The sequence below is a fragment of the Balaenoptera acutorostrata genome, chromosome 11, assembly GCF_949987535.1.
Source record: "Balaenoptera acutorostrata chromosome 11, mBalAcu1.1, whole genome shotgun sequence".
Lineage (NCBI taxonomy): Eukaryota > Metazoa > Chordata > Mammalia > Artiodactyla > Balaenopteridae > Balaenoptera > Balaenoptera acutorostrata.
Window position 1 is genome coordinate 41560863 of NC_080074.1, and position 18671 is coordinate 41579533.

Genomic DNA, 18671 nt, shown 5'->3' on the forward strand with positions numbered 1-18671 from the left:
ATAAGACAAACAACTTTGAGATAATTAGATGGTGGTGATTGTACCTGCGGCATGCACTTGACTCTCATGATTATTTCTGCAGTGAAGACTACCAATCCCATTGCATTCTGCAAAACAGAGCATCACAGTAGGAGAAAACAGTCCTGAGTCCCTAGCGACCATCAGTATCCATTTGAACACTATTATCTTACCATGAGTCCAATATCTTGGAAAAACTCCAAGGTAGCAGCCAATCAAGAGTTATGATCTATTTTAGATAGAAATTAAACCAGAATAGGCAAAAGTGGTGGTGTGATGAATTGGGTGATTGGGATTGACATGTATACACTGATGTGTATAAAATTGATGACTAATAAGAACCTACTGTATAAAAAAGTAAATAAAATAAAATTCAAAAATTAAAAAAAACCTAAAAAACCAGATATCTCAAGTTTAAAAAAAAATAAATAAATAAAAGTCATAATCAATACTGACACCCACTGTGTTAATGAGCTGCTGTCCTTATAATAACAATGCAATCAGAAGGTTAAGAAAAGTATCTCTTCAAAGTGTGGTGATTAAGCCTTTAATCCAAAGAGAACATTTACTCAGATGAAAATTTATTCTAAAAGCATGTTTCAAGATAGAAAACATTTAAAGTTAATTTAAGGCTCATTCCATATATCACACAGACAACTTAATTTTACAAAAATTAAGTTGTCTTTAGAAAACAGGAGAAGGAGGCCAGCTCTACTTCTGCTGCCTGCTTGCTAAGGGGATGTGATACTCTCCTTTTCCTCTTCCCATTGGTTCTTTGTACTGTTATACCTCAACCTACACCACATGAGTACCTACTATGGAAGGGATACTTGTAAGCTAGAAAACTCTTAACTATATCCAATCCCTAAACTATTCTAGTCTGAAATAGCAGTCAAGAAAGCCCAGGTATGTGGATATAGTTTGAGATTCTGCTGTCAGCAGAATGTGTGTGTGTGGGAGAGGGCAGGATCATGTTCATAAGGTATTAAAATATAAACAAAACGCATTTGGCATGGTAAATGTGTTGATTCTCCATGCTTCGGTTGCCTCATTTGCAAAATGCAGAATACATTACTTTGGTTATGAATATAGGACACTTGGCACGGCATCTGGCCTGCAGTTAAACAATGTAAATCCCCTTCCATTTCTCTACTGCCATATGCAGGGAAGGGAGTAACCATCACTTACCTTGCATGGAGTGATAGAAACTCCATTGGCTAGACAGGCCTAATCACTTCTCTAGCGTTCTCTTTGAAGATGCTTCTATTCTAGAGGTATGATCAGTGTACCAGGGTATCTAGTCATTCTCTAGCTAATTAAAGAGGTCTCATCTTTGTTTTCATATTTTTAAGGATGGGAGAGTTTTTAAAAATTAACACTTCTGTGATGAGAAAGAAAAAGAATTGTGCTTGGCACTATATAAGATTACAACTGTCCTATTAAAGTTAGGTTTGGGATGATGGAGCAGGTATCAAATGCTGAAATCAAACAACAAATACCAAAATATACTGCTTCCTTTTGCTGATAAAAATGTCATCAGTCATGAAAATAATACATGGATCAATGGCAGCCTAATAAGACTTCAAAGAGATAGAATATGATGCTCTATTTTAAAGCACATTTCTTTCAAAATTGATGACTATGGACCAATTTTTCCAAAGACAGTTTCAGGTATATAAGCTACAAATCTAAGCTTTTATATCGAAGAACCTCACATGGTCTTTTCATTTAAAATTTTTTAAAAAGCCTCTTTAGAATTCCTGTGCTAACCTATCCTTGCCCCAGCTGTATGACTCAATGGCATCTCGGCTCTGCATGCTGTGACAGCTCTAGTTACAAAAGGTACGACACTTCCTAACAACAAGGCACATTCACAGCTGGGGATTTCAAATGACAGTTTTATTTTAGAGTCAATTCTGTCTGCTGCTTGGACACAGGAGGGTGTGATTTGTGTGAGTCTTATTCTTGATATTTTTAGGGAATCACAGAGTTAAGGATCTTAACCAGCAGAATATTTGTTAGAAATATGATGACAATAATTTTCCTTATAATTTGATTTTTCTACATATTGCTGCCCATTTTCTAAAGTGGTTAAATATTCAGATGACTGATACGATGCCATATTTTCTTCTGGGTGTTTTGTAGGATTGAAATGGCAAGTCTTACAGGGTCATCTTTCCAGTTTCTTGGTTCAGTTCTATTTGTCTATTATTACCGTGCAGTGTTACTGAGAGAGAAGCTATGGCTTGACATTTAGAAGGACAGAAAGAGTAAGATACATCTCTCATACTTGTTACTCTACCTCCTGGTGGCAATCAAGTTGGATGTAGTACAAAGAGAATGAGAATGTTATGGGTGAACTGTATGCCACTCTCCTCACCCAGCCAAAATTCACATGGTAGAGTCCTATTCCCCCAGCATGTTCAGAATGGGACCTTCTTGGAGATAGGGTCTTTACAGAAGTAATTAAGTTAAAGTGAGGTGATGAGGGTGGGCACTAATCCAATATGACTGATGTCTTTATAAAAAGGGGAAATTTGGATACACACACACGGAGCAAGACAATGTGAAGACATGAAGAGAAGACAGCCATCTACAAGGCCAGGAGAGAGGACTAGAACAGGTCCTTCCCTCACAGGTCTCAGAACAAGTCAAACTTGCAGACACCTGCATTTCCTACTTCTAGCCTCCAGAACCGTGACATTACATTTCTATTGTTTAAGGTGCCCAATTTGTGGGAGTTTGTCACAGCAGCCCTAGCAAACTAATACAGAGAATAAATGTCAGGCCTAAGAATGGTCTAGAACAGGAATCACCAAATTATGACTGTGGACCAAATTTCTGGTTTGAGTGTCTTGACCAAAATATTTTTAAGTGATCACCAGCTAGAATCAAATCCACACATTTCACACCTTAAACTTACACAATGTTATATGTCAGTTATATCTCAATTTACAAAAAGAAGCAAATAGCAATATTCTGGATGATAATGATTTTCAAAGACATTCACACATAATAAACTCTTCCATAATGCCTTCAATGTTAACATTCTTATTTACATGCTTCTTTTTCTACCTATATTTTTAAAACAAGCTCTCCACAAAATAAAGCATTTCATTTATTCACTCATTCATTTAAGTAAACATTAATTGAGCACTAACAGTGTATCAGGCTCAGTGTTAGATGCTAAAAATATAACGTTGGATAAGATATGGAAAAAATATTTTTGATATCATGTGGAGAGTATTGTATAATACAAAAATGCACAAGATCAAATGGGGTTTCAGGACAACAGATGTATATTGACAACAACTGCATTTGAAACTGGGGGTAAGAGGATGAATAGGACATGGTCCCTGTCTTTGGATATATCATAGGCTTGTGGGAGAGACAGACACATAATGAGAGTCTTCAAAATAATACAATGAATTTTAAGATCGAAGTACACCCAATACACAGAAAAGGAACACGGAGGCCGTTAAGGTTTTGAGGAAAGCTCACAGAGAAAACAACACCTGAAGTAACTCTCAGCGAATGAGTAAGCATTATGAAGGAAGACAGAAGGGTTGAGTATGGAATTCCAGGCCTAAGCAAAGACATGGAACAGCTGATTTTAGTATGTCGATATGTATATATGTGTGTGTGTGTGGGGGGGGGGGAAGCAATAAATAATTCAATATTTCCAAAGCATAAACTGTGAGGTCAGGCAAGGTCACATATGAGGTAAAGCTGTGGGCAAGAAGCCAGGATGCCCAGCTTTAGAACAGAAGAAGGGAAGGAGTCAAAAAAAGGGTGCAATGGTAATTGTATAGATTAAGCACGTTAAGATGCAAGTAAGGACTTAGGCAGTGAAAATGCTTCTTTGGCCATGGTGACTAGTTCAAGAATGTGCATACCATAACCTGTCCAATTTTATTGAGTCTTAGGAATGTCGCAGAAGCTTGCTTCTGCACTGAACTTGAACCTTGAATTATACAGGACTCAGATAAAGGGAACCAGATACTGTTACGTGCAGCCGCATTCAAACTCTGAGATACTTAGGGACCTCTCAGTTATTGGAACAGAGCATGCTTTTTTTCTTAATTCAGTTTTAATATGACTGTCTGTCATTTACAATTAAAAGAGGCCTAAGAGTGTAACTAGTTATTACTAATAGATCATTCATTTTTGTAAGTATAAAAATGAGGCTAAGAGAGCTATGTAACTTTCCAAAGTCACACAAACAGCCATTGTTTAGCTGTGATCTGAAGCCAGGAATCCAAACTTCAAAACCCTTTTTAATAACTAATTATGCTAAATTCTAGATCACAATACCATATTTTTTCCAAATGTATACTGCCTATAGTGATTTAAGAATTTGTGGGCTTCCCTGGTGGCGCAGTGGTTAAGAATCTGCCTGCCAATGCAGGGGACATGGGTTCGAGCCCTGGTCTGGGAAGATCCCACATGCCGCGGAGCAACTAGGCCCGTGAGCCACAACTACTGAGCCTGCGCGTCTGGAGCCTGTGCTCCGCAACGGGAGAGGCCGCGACAGTGAGAGGCCCGCGCACCGCGATGAAGAGTGGCCTCCGCTCGCCGGAACTGGAGAAAGGCCTCGCACAGAAACGAAGACCCAACACAGCCAAAAATAAATAAATAAATAAATTTATTAAAAAAAAAAAAAATTTGTAACAAGTAAGCACATGGCAGGTACATGGGGAAAGTAGAAGGTAAATGATGGTCCTCATTAGATGGACTCATACCTGGTTGCCTAAATTTAGACTTAGGGTCTAAACTGGAGGAAAAGCTGGGAATCTCCATGTTTATTATGAAAACTTCATTTAATTACCCTGTGGTCAGTCCTCAACTGTACTCTGTGTCCCACACAAATTCTATTTCTTTTCTCCTCCCCAGAAAATAATCTCCAGTCTTTTGCTAAGATAGAAAAGGGGCAGGTGCCCAGTTATTCACGGTTGGGTTGGGGATCTGGGGATCTGACTGCTTCTTAAAAACCTTTTAACCCAGTTCCTCCTATTTTTACCTCATACTCATCCCTAAATCCCAAGGTAATTAATCCTAAAATTCCCAAGCCTTTTGGGGTTCCCATGGTGTAAGTTGCATTGCTTCTTGCCTTCACCCTTGGCACGCTCCGTGCTTTCATGGGGCTGTTAAATCAATCACCATTCTCCCTCTGTCTTGCCGTTTTCACAGCTTTCCTGCTATTGCTGCCTCTGTATAGTTGTCCCTTGGTATCTGCAGGGGGATTGGTTCCAGGAGCCCCCACCCACCCTCCTAAAATCCAAGGATGCTCAACTCTGTTACCTAAAATGGTCCCAGATGGGGAACCTGTGGATTCAGAGGGCCAATTGTACTCTGACCATTGTGGCTTTATGTGTTTTAAAAATCTTTTCACTAAAATATTTGGAGAGTTTCAGCAGCAGCAGAGCTGGTATGATATCTGAATCTTAAAAATCAACTACACCAACATATTCTCAAAATGTAGTAGTTAAATGGAATTTGAGCAGAATTTCTATTGGTTTTTACTATGATCAACCTGTTCTAGCCAACAGCCAATCAAACCGGCTTAGACAAGAAGGACAGAGGACAATCAAATTACTTAGTCAAAACTAAAGCTGGAAAAGATTTAAAAATTTAAAAAAATATACTTATGAATGTTGTTTTTATGATCCACCTGTTTTGCATCACCTGGGTTTAAATCCAGCTCTGCTATTCACTAATGGTGTGAACTGAAGCAAATGATTAATCTCTTTGTGCTATGGACGCTTCATTTGCAAAAAGATGACAATTACAGTTCCAAATACAGAAGGTTGTTATGAGGATTAAATTAGTTAATGCATGTGAAGTATTAAAAACTATTTCATTGGTTTCTGCTTTTATGTATATTTTCTTATTTCTTTGGTTTTAATTTGCTTTTCTTTTCCTAACTCCTTGAACTGGAGAATTCCTAACTTCTTGTAAGCTTAGCTCATTGATTTTCAGCCTTTCTTGTTTATTTTATAAATATAAGTATTTAAGGCTATAAATTTCCCTCTAAACATGATTTTAAGCTATATCCCACAAATTCTAATATGTAGTGTTCTCCTTATCGTTCAGAACAAAATATTTTCTATTTCCATTGTGATTTCTTCTTTTACCCAAATGTTATTAAGAAGTACATTTTCTAATTTTCAAACATACAGAGATTGTCTATCTTTTTTGTTAATGATTTCTAGCTTAAAGCACTGTGGTCAGAGAACATACTCTATAGTATTTCAGTTCTTTGAAATTTGTGGGGACTTACTTCATGGCCCAACACATCTTTTTGTAAATATCCAATGTGTACTTGAAAAGAATGAATTCTACTATTCTTGGTTCTGGTGTTCTATACATGTACATAAGGTCAACTTTCTTATTGTATGGGTCAAATCTTCTATATCTTTATTGATTTTTTTTTGGGGGGGGGGGTGCCTTCTTGTTCTATTAGTGACTGAAAGAAGTATATTAACATCTCCAAAGATGAAAAAAAAAGAAATATGTCTGGCACTAATGAGACACTCAATAAAGACACTATTATTATAATTATTTTTATTTTTATCTAGTAAATATTTGGGTTATCAAGTGGATGTGCCTTGTACAAACTGTCTGGGATCAGAATAGATTATATTGTTAGAGAAACAAATGATAGGGTTTTGTTCTGTTAAGAAATAAAGCCCCTTTGGATATTTGCTTATGTTTGAAGAAGAAGCAACACAGTTTCAGTCAATATTGTTTACCAAAAAAAAAAAAAAAAAATATTGTTTACCACCTATTTTGTAAGCAAACCTGGCTGACAAAGTATTTTAAAACTATATCAAACTCATGAATTCTAAGAGTTTACAAAGCCCTAAATATACACCTGAAATTTTAAAAATCTAAAGCAAAAGTAAATTATAAAACTTAAGGAATGAGATTTACTTGGAGAAATAAAATTAAATTCCAAATGCACCTGTGTATATACATACACACACATATATACAAATATGCACATGTGCATACGTGAGGTGTTTACCTTTTAAGAAAAAATGCATATAGACAGACAATCAGATAAGTTTCTCCTAATGGCCTTGCCAATAAAATCCGAAATTTGATGTATGTCTTAAAAATTTTATGGTTGATTACACAAACTCCTTAGATAAAATTTATCCCATGTGATAGAAGAGCATGCAATCATTAAAAGTCATATTTTTAAAAAATGTTCAATATTATGCGGTAGTGTTCATTACGTAAGTAGGTGAAGAAAGCAGGATAATCTATTGTATAGATGGTATAACCCAAACTGTGCAGAGTGGATGAGCAAGCCTGGGAAGAAATACATCAAAGCAATATTCTTGGTTGTTCTGGGGATGGGAGGATTATGAATTATTTTTAGATTCTTCTTTATACTTTTACTTATTCTGTGAACTTTCCTCAATAATTACAGAAAAGCTTTAAAATAACAAAATAACTAATTCAGAGAATAAGCACTCATTTGTAATGAAAACACTTTCATTTGCAACTTATCTAAAAAAACATATGGAAGCTCTGTTGATGCTTAAAAAAAGAAAAAATACAGCTCACTGCAGATAACTTTAACCGTTTCAAAAACAAATTAAGTCAAGCAAGAAAAAAGAATATAAACAGAGCACATATGACTCTAATAAATATGTCCATGCCACCCACTCAAACAGCTAGAATGAGGAAGGTGCAGAATTTATCAGCTGCCAGCCAGAAGCCCTCAGTTGAATGATCCCAAGTTGAATGTCTCACCCCATTAGTTAGCCTATAAAACAAGAATTCATCTGTAGCTTTTGAAGGGGGAAAAAAACTGTTTCATGTATAGATGCAACTCTTAAATCAAATTAAACAATTAAGTTCATTGACAAAAACCGCTCCCATTTTATTGCTCTTTGTAAGACAACAAAATCATGTAATATAAAAGGTCCACATTGTTTTTCCCTTCATATAAGTATACTTTTATTAGTATTTTTCTGTATATAAGATGAATCATATTTCTCCCCTTTCCATTTCTCTATTATTTCCTTGAGCCTGTTAGAAATAGATGTTTCAACAGACATTAGATTTCAAGATTAGGATAGATCTACATGTATAAAAGAACAAAACACTGCTAAATTGTGTTACTGATTAACAAACTAGCCAGCCTTTTAGAAGCTCTAATGCATGTGAAAATATTGTTCTGTCAATTGTGTTTTTACATTTATTGACAATCTGCAGTAGGAATAGAAAATGATCACATGCTGAAGGAAATTACCAACATTTACGAAGTTGAATGAGAAAGATCTATTCATATTTTACAGGTATGTTTAGCCAGAAAGGGACAATTGAAATAATTTAAAAAATCAGAGTATGTTATTCAAGCATGATAAAGCCCTTATCCATATTAATAATTTTATGAATAACAGTAAGAGTACAGGAACTGGATTCAAATCCAACCATTACCATTTATTAACAAACAAAGTGTCTATAGGCAAGTTACTTGATCAAAGGACTGTCTGCCTCACTTATAAAACAGCAGTAATAAAGTCCACTTCACAGGGCTGCTGTGAAGGTAAAATATAATAACGTACTTAACTAGTACGGTATGTTGGTTGCACTACTAGATCCTCAGTACAGATAGAAACTCTGGCTATTTTTACTGTAACAGCCATGACTCCTCCTTGTCCTCAACATCATCATCACCACCTTCATCAGATTCATTAGCAAATTGTTTTGGAAGGAGATAACGTAAAACTACTCCATAAATAAGAGTACTGGGGACCATCTCCACTACTGGGACATGTATTCTGTACTGGTAAAGTTTAGCCATGGCCAAGTTTAATATCAGGGGCAGTCTTACAAAGAGTGGTAAAACTTACAGCCACCTGTATGTATGTTTTAAAAGATACTAAAAGGTATCCCAATCAAAAATATCTACAACTTGGGCTAGTTGTACTGACTAAGTATCCTTTGAATCTCAATGGCTTATAATAGGGATATTTTAAATAATCAAGATGAGGCTAAAAAGCCCTTCTAATGTAAGACCTAATCAAGCCTAAAAAGCCCTTCTAATGTAAGACCTTTGAGTACAGGGTCCCCCAGGATTGAGCACAGAACTTGGCAGAGAGCAGAGTCTCAATACACGTGCACACATTATGTACATGTGTACACAATGTGTTCACATGTGTACAGCGTGAATTAATTCTATGAGGGGTATTACTTAAAAGTATGGGAAGTTTGTAAGATTATTCACAATGAGGTCAGGCAATGCTGAGAATCAGGACACAGGAGAGAAGTTTAGCACCAGTGCATAAGCCTGCAAAGATGAGCAAGGTACCAAAGGAAAGTTGAGGGGGGCAAATAAAACTTTTTCTACTTCTCCAGTGCTTTGCATTGGTCTCTCCCTACTTAGAGAAAGGAGGGCCAAAATGGCAGGCCATTTAATAATATAATGAAATAATTATATTTATTTTATCTACTTCAATCTCAGCCTATTAAGCTTTTTTGTGTTTGCTTTTAATTACTATGGAAAGCCAGTAAGCTAATGAAGGAAATACTTCAGATATGGGAATATACTGATTCTGTGATTATGCGGGAATAAATCAACACAGAATAGAAGGAATTATTAGAATGTACATAAACTAGTGACAAGCATCATGAATCCAGACTCTGGAGATATCTGCTTGGTGGCTTAGGAGAAATCTCAGTTGCCTTCGCTTCTCTTGTTTGGAGAAGTCGTGAAAATACCAAAGGTCTCCTACCCTTAGAAATGACACCCCACCTGATTTTATGAGAATTTTCCATGAGCCTTTTTGTAGAGGCAGTGCACTTTTCTACACATTGATGAAAACTGTAGATTTAGGGTGAAGGGATCCAAAATATACCACTGCAAAGAGCTTTTCTTTCTTCCTAAACTCCCCTTGTCTGCCTGAAAGTGTCTCCCAAAAGAATTCAACTGTCATAAATCTCCTCCCAGGGAGTTTCACACCAGACAGGATTGACTCCTATCACCAGAGACAAATGGTACCAAATAAGAAATTGCCTAAATAGACATTGTCACAAAATTATTGTATCTCCCATCTCTTCTTCTGTGGCCCCATTTATCTTTCCTAAAAGTCATTTGTTTTCCCAGAAGTGTCCTTCTCCCTGCCCCCTTTTCCCTATGAAGATGTCCCAATTCCTAACCATCTCCTTAAATCACATCTTTCTGTGATCTCCTGCATACATATGTGTATAAAAATTTGTCTCTTGTTCTTCTGTCAGAGTAATTCGCAGGCCACCAACCACTAAACCTAAGAGAAAAGATTTCCTCTTCCAGTAGGGGATTCATTATGACTAGATGCTTGGAACTATATATAGTAAGTTATAATGACTGACAATCTAGAGACATGTAATATCATGATAATCCTTAATGCCTTTTGTAAACTTGTTCATCAGCTGTGATTTTAGTGTCTCGATTATAGTATCATAAATGAAATCAATCTGTCATTTAATACAAAACAAAAATAATTTCTATGATATATTATGCTTTTATATTTTCAAAAAGTCATGACTAAACATGCAAAAAATCAGTAAAAATATGAATAGTGAAATTGATTCATTTATAATTGAAATGAGCAATCACTATATTTAAGAATATACTTTAGATAACTATGTAATGTCTATTACAGAATCCAGAATAGACCTGGTGAAATCTATTATTACAATTTGGGGAATTTGTCAGTTTTCAGTAAAGACTGGTGCCTGGAGCTTTGTCTTCCTCTCTTTTGAGACTCATTCTGTCATCATGAGTTAATGGCCACCTGGATAAATCATCTGCATAACCGAACTTTGACTTCTATGACCATTCTAGTCTAGTAACTCAGGCGATGACTTACAGCTTGCTTAAATCATCCAGGAAACTTTACCTCTCAAATGTTAAACTTCGTATTGTTTTACTTTATTTTTTGGCATAAACTCTCTTCACCTAACTTAACCTCTCCATGGAATTTGACATTGGTGCCTATTCCCTCTTCTCTCCATTTTAAAAGTACCAGTTAACCCTATTTGTCCTCACCTTTGTGTTGGAGCTGACTTCTCTGCCTTCTTCAATGGCTGCTCTTCCCTTATTCCATTTTTAAATGTCAGGGGTTCATTCTCAAGGCTTGTTTTCTCTCTCTACATCACCGATCCAAATGAGCTTTTAGCCTGCTCAGTGTTGATCCTCAGAGTGTTTTAAACAAAATTAACTATAGTTGCTGCCGTAACAGACCTCACAGCCTCCAGAGTGATGTTATGGCTGGGATACAGACCTTAGATTGGTCCTATCTTGTATTAAAAACTTAGAAACGTGCTCAGATAGTTTTGCCACAATCCTTGCACCTGCCGGGCAGGCTGCTCACGAGTGGCAGCATTCTCATTCTGTACAGCAGGTATCACCACCAGCGTATCTCTTTGGGAAAATTTAATGGACCTAGGAAGTTTACATGACCATATGTGAGAATGTTCATGGTTTCTTGCTTTATATAAGCTTCTCTGTGATTTCCTAGATTATCTGACATTGAAAAAAATGTGTATCTTTAACTATCTACTGATCTCACAGATGTGCTAAGACAGTTACCAATACTTAAAAATTGGGAGAGTTCTCAAAAAAGTCTAGACTCTTGACTGCACTTTACGGTTACCAAAGGGGAAATGCGGGGGGTCGGGGAGGGATAAATGAGGAGTTTGGGATTCACATATACACACCACTATACATAAAATAGATAATCAACAAGGACCTACTCTATAGCACAGGGAACTCTACTCAATATTCTGTAATAGTCTATATGGGAAAAGAATCTGAAAAAGAATGGATATATGCATAACTGAATCACTTAGCTGTACAACTGAAACTAACACAACATTGTAAATCAACTATACCCCAATATAAAATAAAAATTAAATTTAAAAAATCAAATGGTTTGCAATCCTCAGCCCTCCTTTCTACATTTGTGCATTTCCACAGGCAGTGACCTCTACAGTTGAGGGTAGATGCCCACTTGGACTGGTCACGTTTACCATGTCTCTTCTGCTTCACTCATTTCATGTGACGTTCCTGATCCCCGTAGGGTTTGGGCTTATGATATGCATAGTACATATATTCACTACTTTAATCCAGCACTTACAGAGAGACTGAACCTATATCTCCAAGGATAAAACCACCTGGGAGTTACACAGTTTTATGGACTGAATTATGCCTGTCCCTTCATCCCCCATCACCACCAAATTCATATGGTGCAGTCCTAATCTCCAATGTGTCTATATTGGAGATTGTGCCTTTATGGAGGTAATTAAGGTTAAATAAGGTCATAATGGTGGGAGGAGGCTAGTCCAATACAACTGGGGTCTTTATCAGAAGAGAAACAGGCACTAAAGATCTCTGTCTTTCACTGCAAGAGAGCACAGAGAAAAGGCCATGTGAGGACACAGTGAGAAGGTCTGCAAGCCAGAAAAATGTCCTCATAAGAAAATGAATTTTCCAGCACTGTAATCATGGACTTGTAGCCTCCAGAACTGTGAGAAAACAAATGTCTGTTGTTTAAGCCACCCAGTCTGTGGTACTTTGCTATGGCAGTCCGAGCAGAGTACTACACACGGACCAAACCCAAGTTCCTCTCGAAATGATGCCCCGCTTTTGTTCTTCAGTTCAGTGCTGATCTTCCTTCACCTGGACTTTTTTTTTTTTTTTTTTTTTTTAAACGCTCTACATCTTTTTTTTTTTTTTTAATTAATTAATTAATTTATTTATTTATTTATGGCTGTGTTGGGTCTTCGTTTCTGTGCGAGGGCTTTCTCTAGTTGCGGCAAGCGGGGGCCACTCTTCATCGCGGTGCGCGGGCCTCTCATTATCGCGGCCTCTCTTGTTGTGGAGCACAGGCTCCAGACGCGCAGGCTCAGTAGTTGTGGCTCACGGGCCCAGTTGCTCCGCGGCATGTGGGATCTTCCCAGACCAGGGCTCGAACCCGTGTTGCCTGCATTAGCAGGCAGATTCTCAACCACTGCGCCACCAGGGAAGCCCCTTCACCTGGACTTTTACAGTCACTTCCTAAGCAGTCTACCTAGGTTTGCATCATTCTCTTCAATATTCGTTGTGCGAGAGTTCTTTTTAAAATATAATGATTATAACGTGTTCTCACTTTAGAAAAAAACTAATTAAAATAAGTAAAATAGCTTCTTATCACCTACAGATCCAAACACTCTAGAACAGCCATCTGGATCTATTGTCCCTTGTCCGCTCCTACCCACATCCCCAGGACACTAGCAAAATCACATAACTAATGGCTCGGACAAAGACTCTCTCCTTGACAGAACTTCAGTCAGAGTCCTCTGAGGTCACTTCTCAACTCAGCCTTGACCTTGGCCCCTTGCTGGGCCTGCACAGCCCAGTTTTATTACAAATCCTGCTAGGACCATTCAGAAAGAATTCTCCACCCTTGACAGTTGATCACCTTAGATATCTGGTCAACCTTCTCATCCTCTACCCTCAGTACCTGATCAGCCTGGCCTACACTTTAGCAAGAATCCTGCTGACTGGGTTTAGCAAGACTCCCGCTACCCTCGTATCTCCTTTCAGTAAACTTCCTTCCCTAACCCCCTTCATTCTGCTTGTTGGCTATAAACCCCCACTTGTTCTTGCTGCACTCAGAACCAAGCCCAGCTCTGTACTGAGGTCATTTTCCCCCTACTGCAATAGGTCCTAAGGAAATCTGCTTTTTACTGTTTTAAGTCCCATCGGCCTCTGGATTTCTTTAACAACTCCTTAAACCAAACTCTACTATGTCTCTATGCTCTCACTCCCCTATTCCTTCTGATTCCTCCCAGGCTGTATGTACAAAAGTCTTAAGCTTTATTTATGGCCCCATTTAAATCCTACTGCTTTTGGAAGTGTTTTCTTATACTCCCAAGTCGAAATAATTATTTTCCTTTGGTGCTTCTAAGGCACTTTGTATACAAATCTATTATGACTTGGTCAATTTTATTATCACTTTACTTTTTGTTTCCATTATTCTCTCTGACCATTAAACTCAGGGCCTTTTACCTTTATTATTTTGTTTTACTTTTACCCAACGTGCTATTATGATGTCAGGCACTTATTATGATGTCATCACTTATTATGATGTCAGGCACTTAGTAATTATGTATTTATTAACTAAATATTGTTAATGCTAGTACAGAAGCCAGTGTAAGGACAGTAATAGGAATTAATGAAAGTAAAAACAACAATCATCTCCTACCCTCTCCTCAAAATTACCTTTTAAAAATAGCTCAACGAAACTGTATAAGTGTATGTGAATTAGGACTGACCTGATTATAACCAGAGCCAAATGGATAAAGTCCACACATTCTGTCTGTTATGAATTTATTCCAGTTGGCTGCTGGAAGCCCTCCTCTTTTCTTTGGGGCCATTTCAATCTGCTGAGAAGAGGAATTCAGCTATTCTCTATTGCCCATCATATTTTCTCCAGAAGTTGATCAAAGCGGAGCATATAACCTTCACTACAGCAACACGAACAATTCAAATCCATTGCCATACTAGCCAGCTGGGTACTTTGCCATTATAAAAGTGCATTTTTCCCTGATATACCTTTTAGAAAGAATATCTAAGAAATATGAAAACACTGCTGATTTTTTTTGCATTTAAGCTTTCTTATCAGTGAACTATTGTAAGCCCTATTATTTACCGATTTGCTAAAATGAACCAATCACTAATACGTTTTATATTATTATTATTTTTTTAAAAAAACCTTGACTGAGGTAGCTGGGAAACTAGAAGTACAGGAGTAAAAGACCTAATTCCTCACTCTTTTATATCGACTAAATGAGAGCATTAGGCTAAATGAGCATTTCTTAAAATATTATAGGAACAAATTATCATTATAGAGAAAAAGGTGGGGGAATCGATGAAAACAACTTAAGGAGCAATGAATTAAATAAAGTTAAGCCGGTTTTATTTTAAACTGCAGGACTTCTCAGTACCTTCAGCCATTCTTGTCAATTCTATTTGGAATGGATATCAGAATTAAGAAAATTTTATGAAACGTTATCCTTTATAGATTAACAGGACTTTCACAACTTTAATATCTAAGATTATGCATTTTAAAACAATAACATCTTGAATCACTTTCTGAATATACAATTTTAAAAGAGCTTGAGATTTAGCTATAATAAAAGAGAAAATCCTAAAACTCCTATAGTAGGATTTTCACTATAACCCTATTGCTGTTTAATATATAAAAGTGACGAAAGCGTTTTTGTATTCCTCAAATTACATAATTCTTTCAAAAAACTTCTACATAATTCTCAAAATCTGAATCTAAGACAATTTATTTCAGGTGCAACACATCATTATTTGATCTATTTAAAGATTAATGCCATTGTTATTTTGATAGTCTCTTTCACTTGACGAAGCACAGCTAATGAAGTAAAAATTTCCAAATATTATTTTTTATGTTTACATGTTTATGTTAAATGTTTACATTTTCATAGGCCTGACATCTATTTGTTCATTTTAAGATAGTGTTTCATGAGTTTTGGTGTATATGTGAATCACCTGGTTAAAGCTCCGAATGCTGGACCCCAGGTTCAGCGAGTCTTAGATGGAGCTGATAATCTGCATCTCTAACAAGCTCCCAAGTGATGCTGATGCTGCTGATTCAGGTACCACACTTTAAGAACTGTGGCTTTTGCTGGTCCCAATTTATTAGTTGAATACCTGGGTTTTTCCGTTGGTCTGAGGTTCCTCAGCCAGGCTCCAGTCTGGAGGCTGGAGAGCTGGTTATCCCAAATGCCTCCAAAATAAGTCACCTTTGTATTGATTCCTAGCTTCTGCTATCATAAATCTCATTTCCCAAAGACCAACAGATTTTTTCCTCTCCTTTAATGTTTTCCACTGTCAGCTAACAATGAGTTGGTCATTAGTTTCAAAATGTGGCCCACACTTTGGATTTCTTTCCCTCTAATCACTCCTTCCTATTTTCCCACATAACTCATTCCCTCTCTTACGTAATATCCTTGCAGTATCTTGTCTCTTTTCCCAGTCTTATTTGTCTCTTTAGCCAACTGGACGCTATCGCTAGCCTATATGAATATATAGCCTATATTCATTCCTTTGTTCATTCACTCCACAAGCATTTGTTAAAAGCTCAATGTATCGTAAATATGATGAAAATTTTGCATTCCTGAGCTTACACTGTAATGGGAGAGATACAAAATAAACATGTAAACAAATAATTAGGAGTGATGTGTACATTGAAGAAAACAATATAAGATAATGGGAAAGAAGGTGATGGGAAATGAAATGTACCTTAGCTACTCTGGAAACACTTCGCTAAGAAGGTAACATTAAGCTGAAACAGAAATATGATGGAGGCAATAACGTAAGGAATGTAGAAAAGGGCATTCTAGGCAGAGGAAGCATCAATGTGAAAGCAGAAGTCCATCGTGTTTGAAGTTAGTGAGAGTCAGTGAGGGAAAACAGTTGAAGAATAGTTCAGGTGGGGGGTGGAGTGAGCAAAATTTTTCATAAGCCTTTTGTAACCACATGCTTCACACAGACACCTTGTGTACAGCCTAGGAGACTAGCGTATATACAGGATGAGAGCTGGCCAACAGCAGTTAAAACATCAACAGCATATGAGTAAGGAGGAATTGACGACGAATATCAGAATTCACTGTCTAGCCTTTGGAGTTGGCAATATTAAAATGCACTATGAATTGTACACAGTTCTTATTTCAGAATGTGGATACATTAGGTCTTGCCCTTTCGTCCCCTTCATAAATGCTGAATTAAAGAACTACTCTAGGTATTGATATACAGTAGCTCTGGAAATAGGCAATCCCTTCCTGCTTAAGAAATTAAAAATTCTGAGTGAAGAGGGGGCAAGATCAGGTCAGAAATATGTCTTACAGCATTATTTCACAAAGACAATATTGTCAAACAGCAGTGATTCTGATAAAATTGGCAGAACAATTGCCAGCAAAATAATAACAAGTATATGAAACACACAAACCTGTAAGCAATTTGAAATATGAAAGAGATTAGCTTAAAGCAAGAGTTGTATGCTTTCAAGAAACCCCTCAAGAAACGCATCAAGCTTATTTTACCTGATAATTAGAATTATGTTTTAATCTTTATGTCATTAGCCCCCAGGTAGATCTGAGAGCATCTGAATTGAAAGGAATTTATCAGCCAGGGTTCTTTTCAAGTAAGGAACAGAAGTCTATGTTTATAATTTTGCTTTTGCAGATATTACAATTTGCCACCATGTAACCTGAAATTTGTTAAATGTTCTCAACAGCACTGCAATTTCTTTTAGTGTACAGAGCTAAAAAGCACCTTAGTTTTCAAAATGTTCCAAAATAATTATTATATCAAAATAAAAAGTCCTGTAAAACTCCTAGGATCTCATTTATAGAATTGCTTTATGCATTCCTCACCATCAAATATGCTGATGACATTACCTGTCTGCATCCACTGTCACATCATGAACCCCTCTCTGGGTGACATCCCTGGAAGTCGCTGTGTCTGGTATTCGGTTCAGACTCCTAGTATACAGGTTGAGCCCTCCATCTGTCATGTACCTGAAAATAAATGCCTAATTAATCAACAGAAAATTAATTGACCTCAGCTGTATAATTTAACTTAATAAACAAATGGTGTGCAAAATTTTTAATAATGATGCAAATATGCTCTATTATAGTTTTTTCTATATGAATAGTCTACTCACCAGGAAGTATTAGAAAATCTTTTCAAGTTTATTAGGAAATTAATCTTCCTTATTGCAACGAGTAACTAGCCTGTTACAAGACCTTCCTTTTTCTCCCCTTTGTTATCAATATTTTGAACAGACTTAGAGATAATGTAACTCTTAGCAAAATAAGAGCATGATTATTTCATTTTGTAAACACTATCTTTGAAGCATTGAAGGTCACAGGAGTAATCTTAAAATTAGGTTAATTTATTTGATAAATAAAATATATACAGCAATTGACCACTATCATAAAATAATTACTAAGATGTATTAAATGTTTAAGATGTTGTCAGGAACCATTCTATATAGTTTACATGTAATAACATTATTATCCCCAAATTAGTGATAAAGAAAATAAGTAAGCATGAAATGGTTAAGGACTTACACAAGGTCACTCAACCAGTCCCAGCAGAATTGAGAATAAATCTAGAAAGTCAGCTTCAGAAACCATGATCTTAACCACCATGGACTGCTGTCTGAACTGAAGGACCACACTGCCTGCCTGTTTCCTGTCTCTGAGAACTACTTCCTTGCTATCACAGGACCACCATCTTCACACAGGGCTGGGAGACTCCCATAGTCATGTTACTATTAGATAATCCTTCCTTGGCAATGGGGGATTAGAACAGGTGTTAATCTCCTACCCCATGTGGGGCTAATCAAATGTTTCTTTCTTGAGAAATGGGATTAACAGATAGCTCATCAGTCTTTCTATGTGGAAAGAGTTTATGATAATGAAAACCCAGGAGCTTTGGGTATTTATCTTCACCAGATGCAAAGAGGCACAGAGAAAGCTGATCAGCAAAGTAGAAAGAATGACACAGGTGCACAAAAAGCACACTTGGCCATGTGGTTTCAGCTTCACAACTTCTCCTGGGGTTCTAGGAGAAA

General features: G+C 36.8%; 1 protein-coding gene across 16 annotated transcripts in view; it reads right to left on the reverse strand.

Annotated features, from left to right (window-relative positions):
• NAV3 (neuron navigator 3) overlaps nt 1-18671 on the reverse strand; it is a 1137481-nt gene that overhangs the window by 127346 nt on the left and 991464 nt on the right. For all 16 annotated transcript variants that reach the window (XM_057557682.1, XM_057557697.1, XM_057557687.1 and 13 more), the window contains one exon: nt 17491-17610. In XM_057557682.1, coding sequence (XP_057413665.1) covers nt 17491-17610 — 120 coding nt within the window. The remainder of the gene's footprint in view (nt 1-17490; nt 17611-18671) is intronic.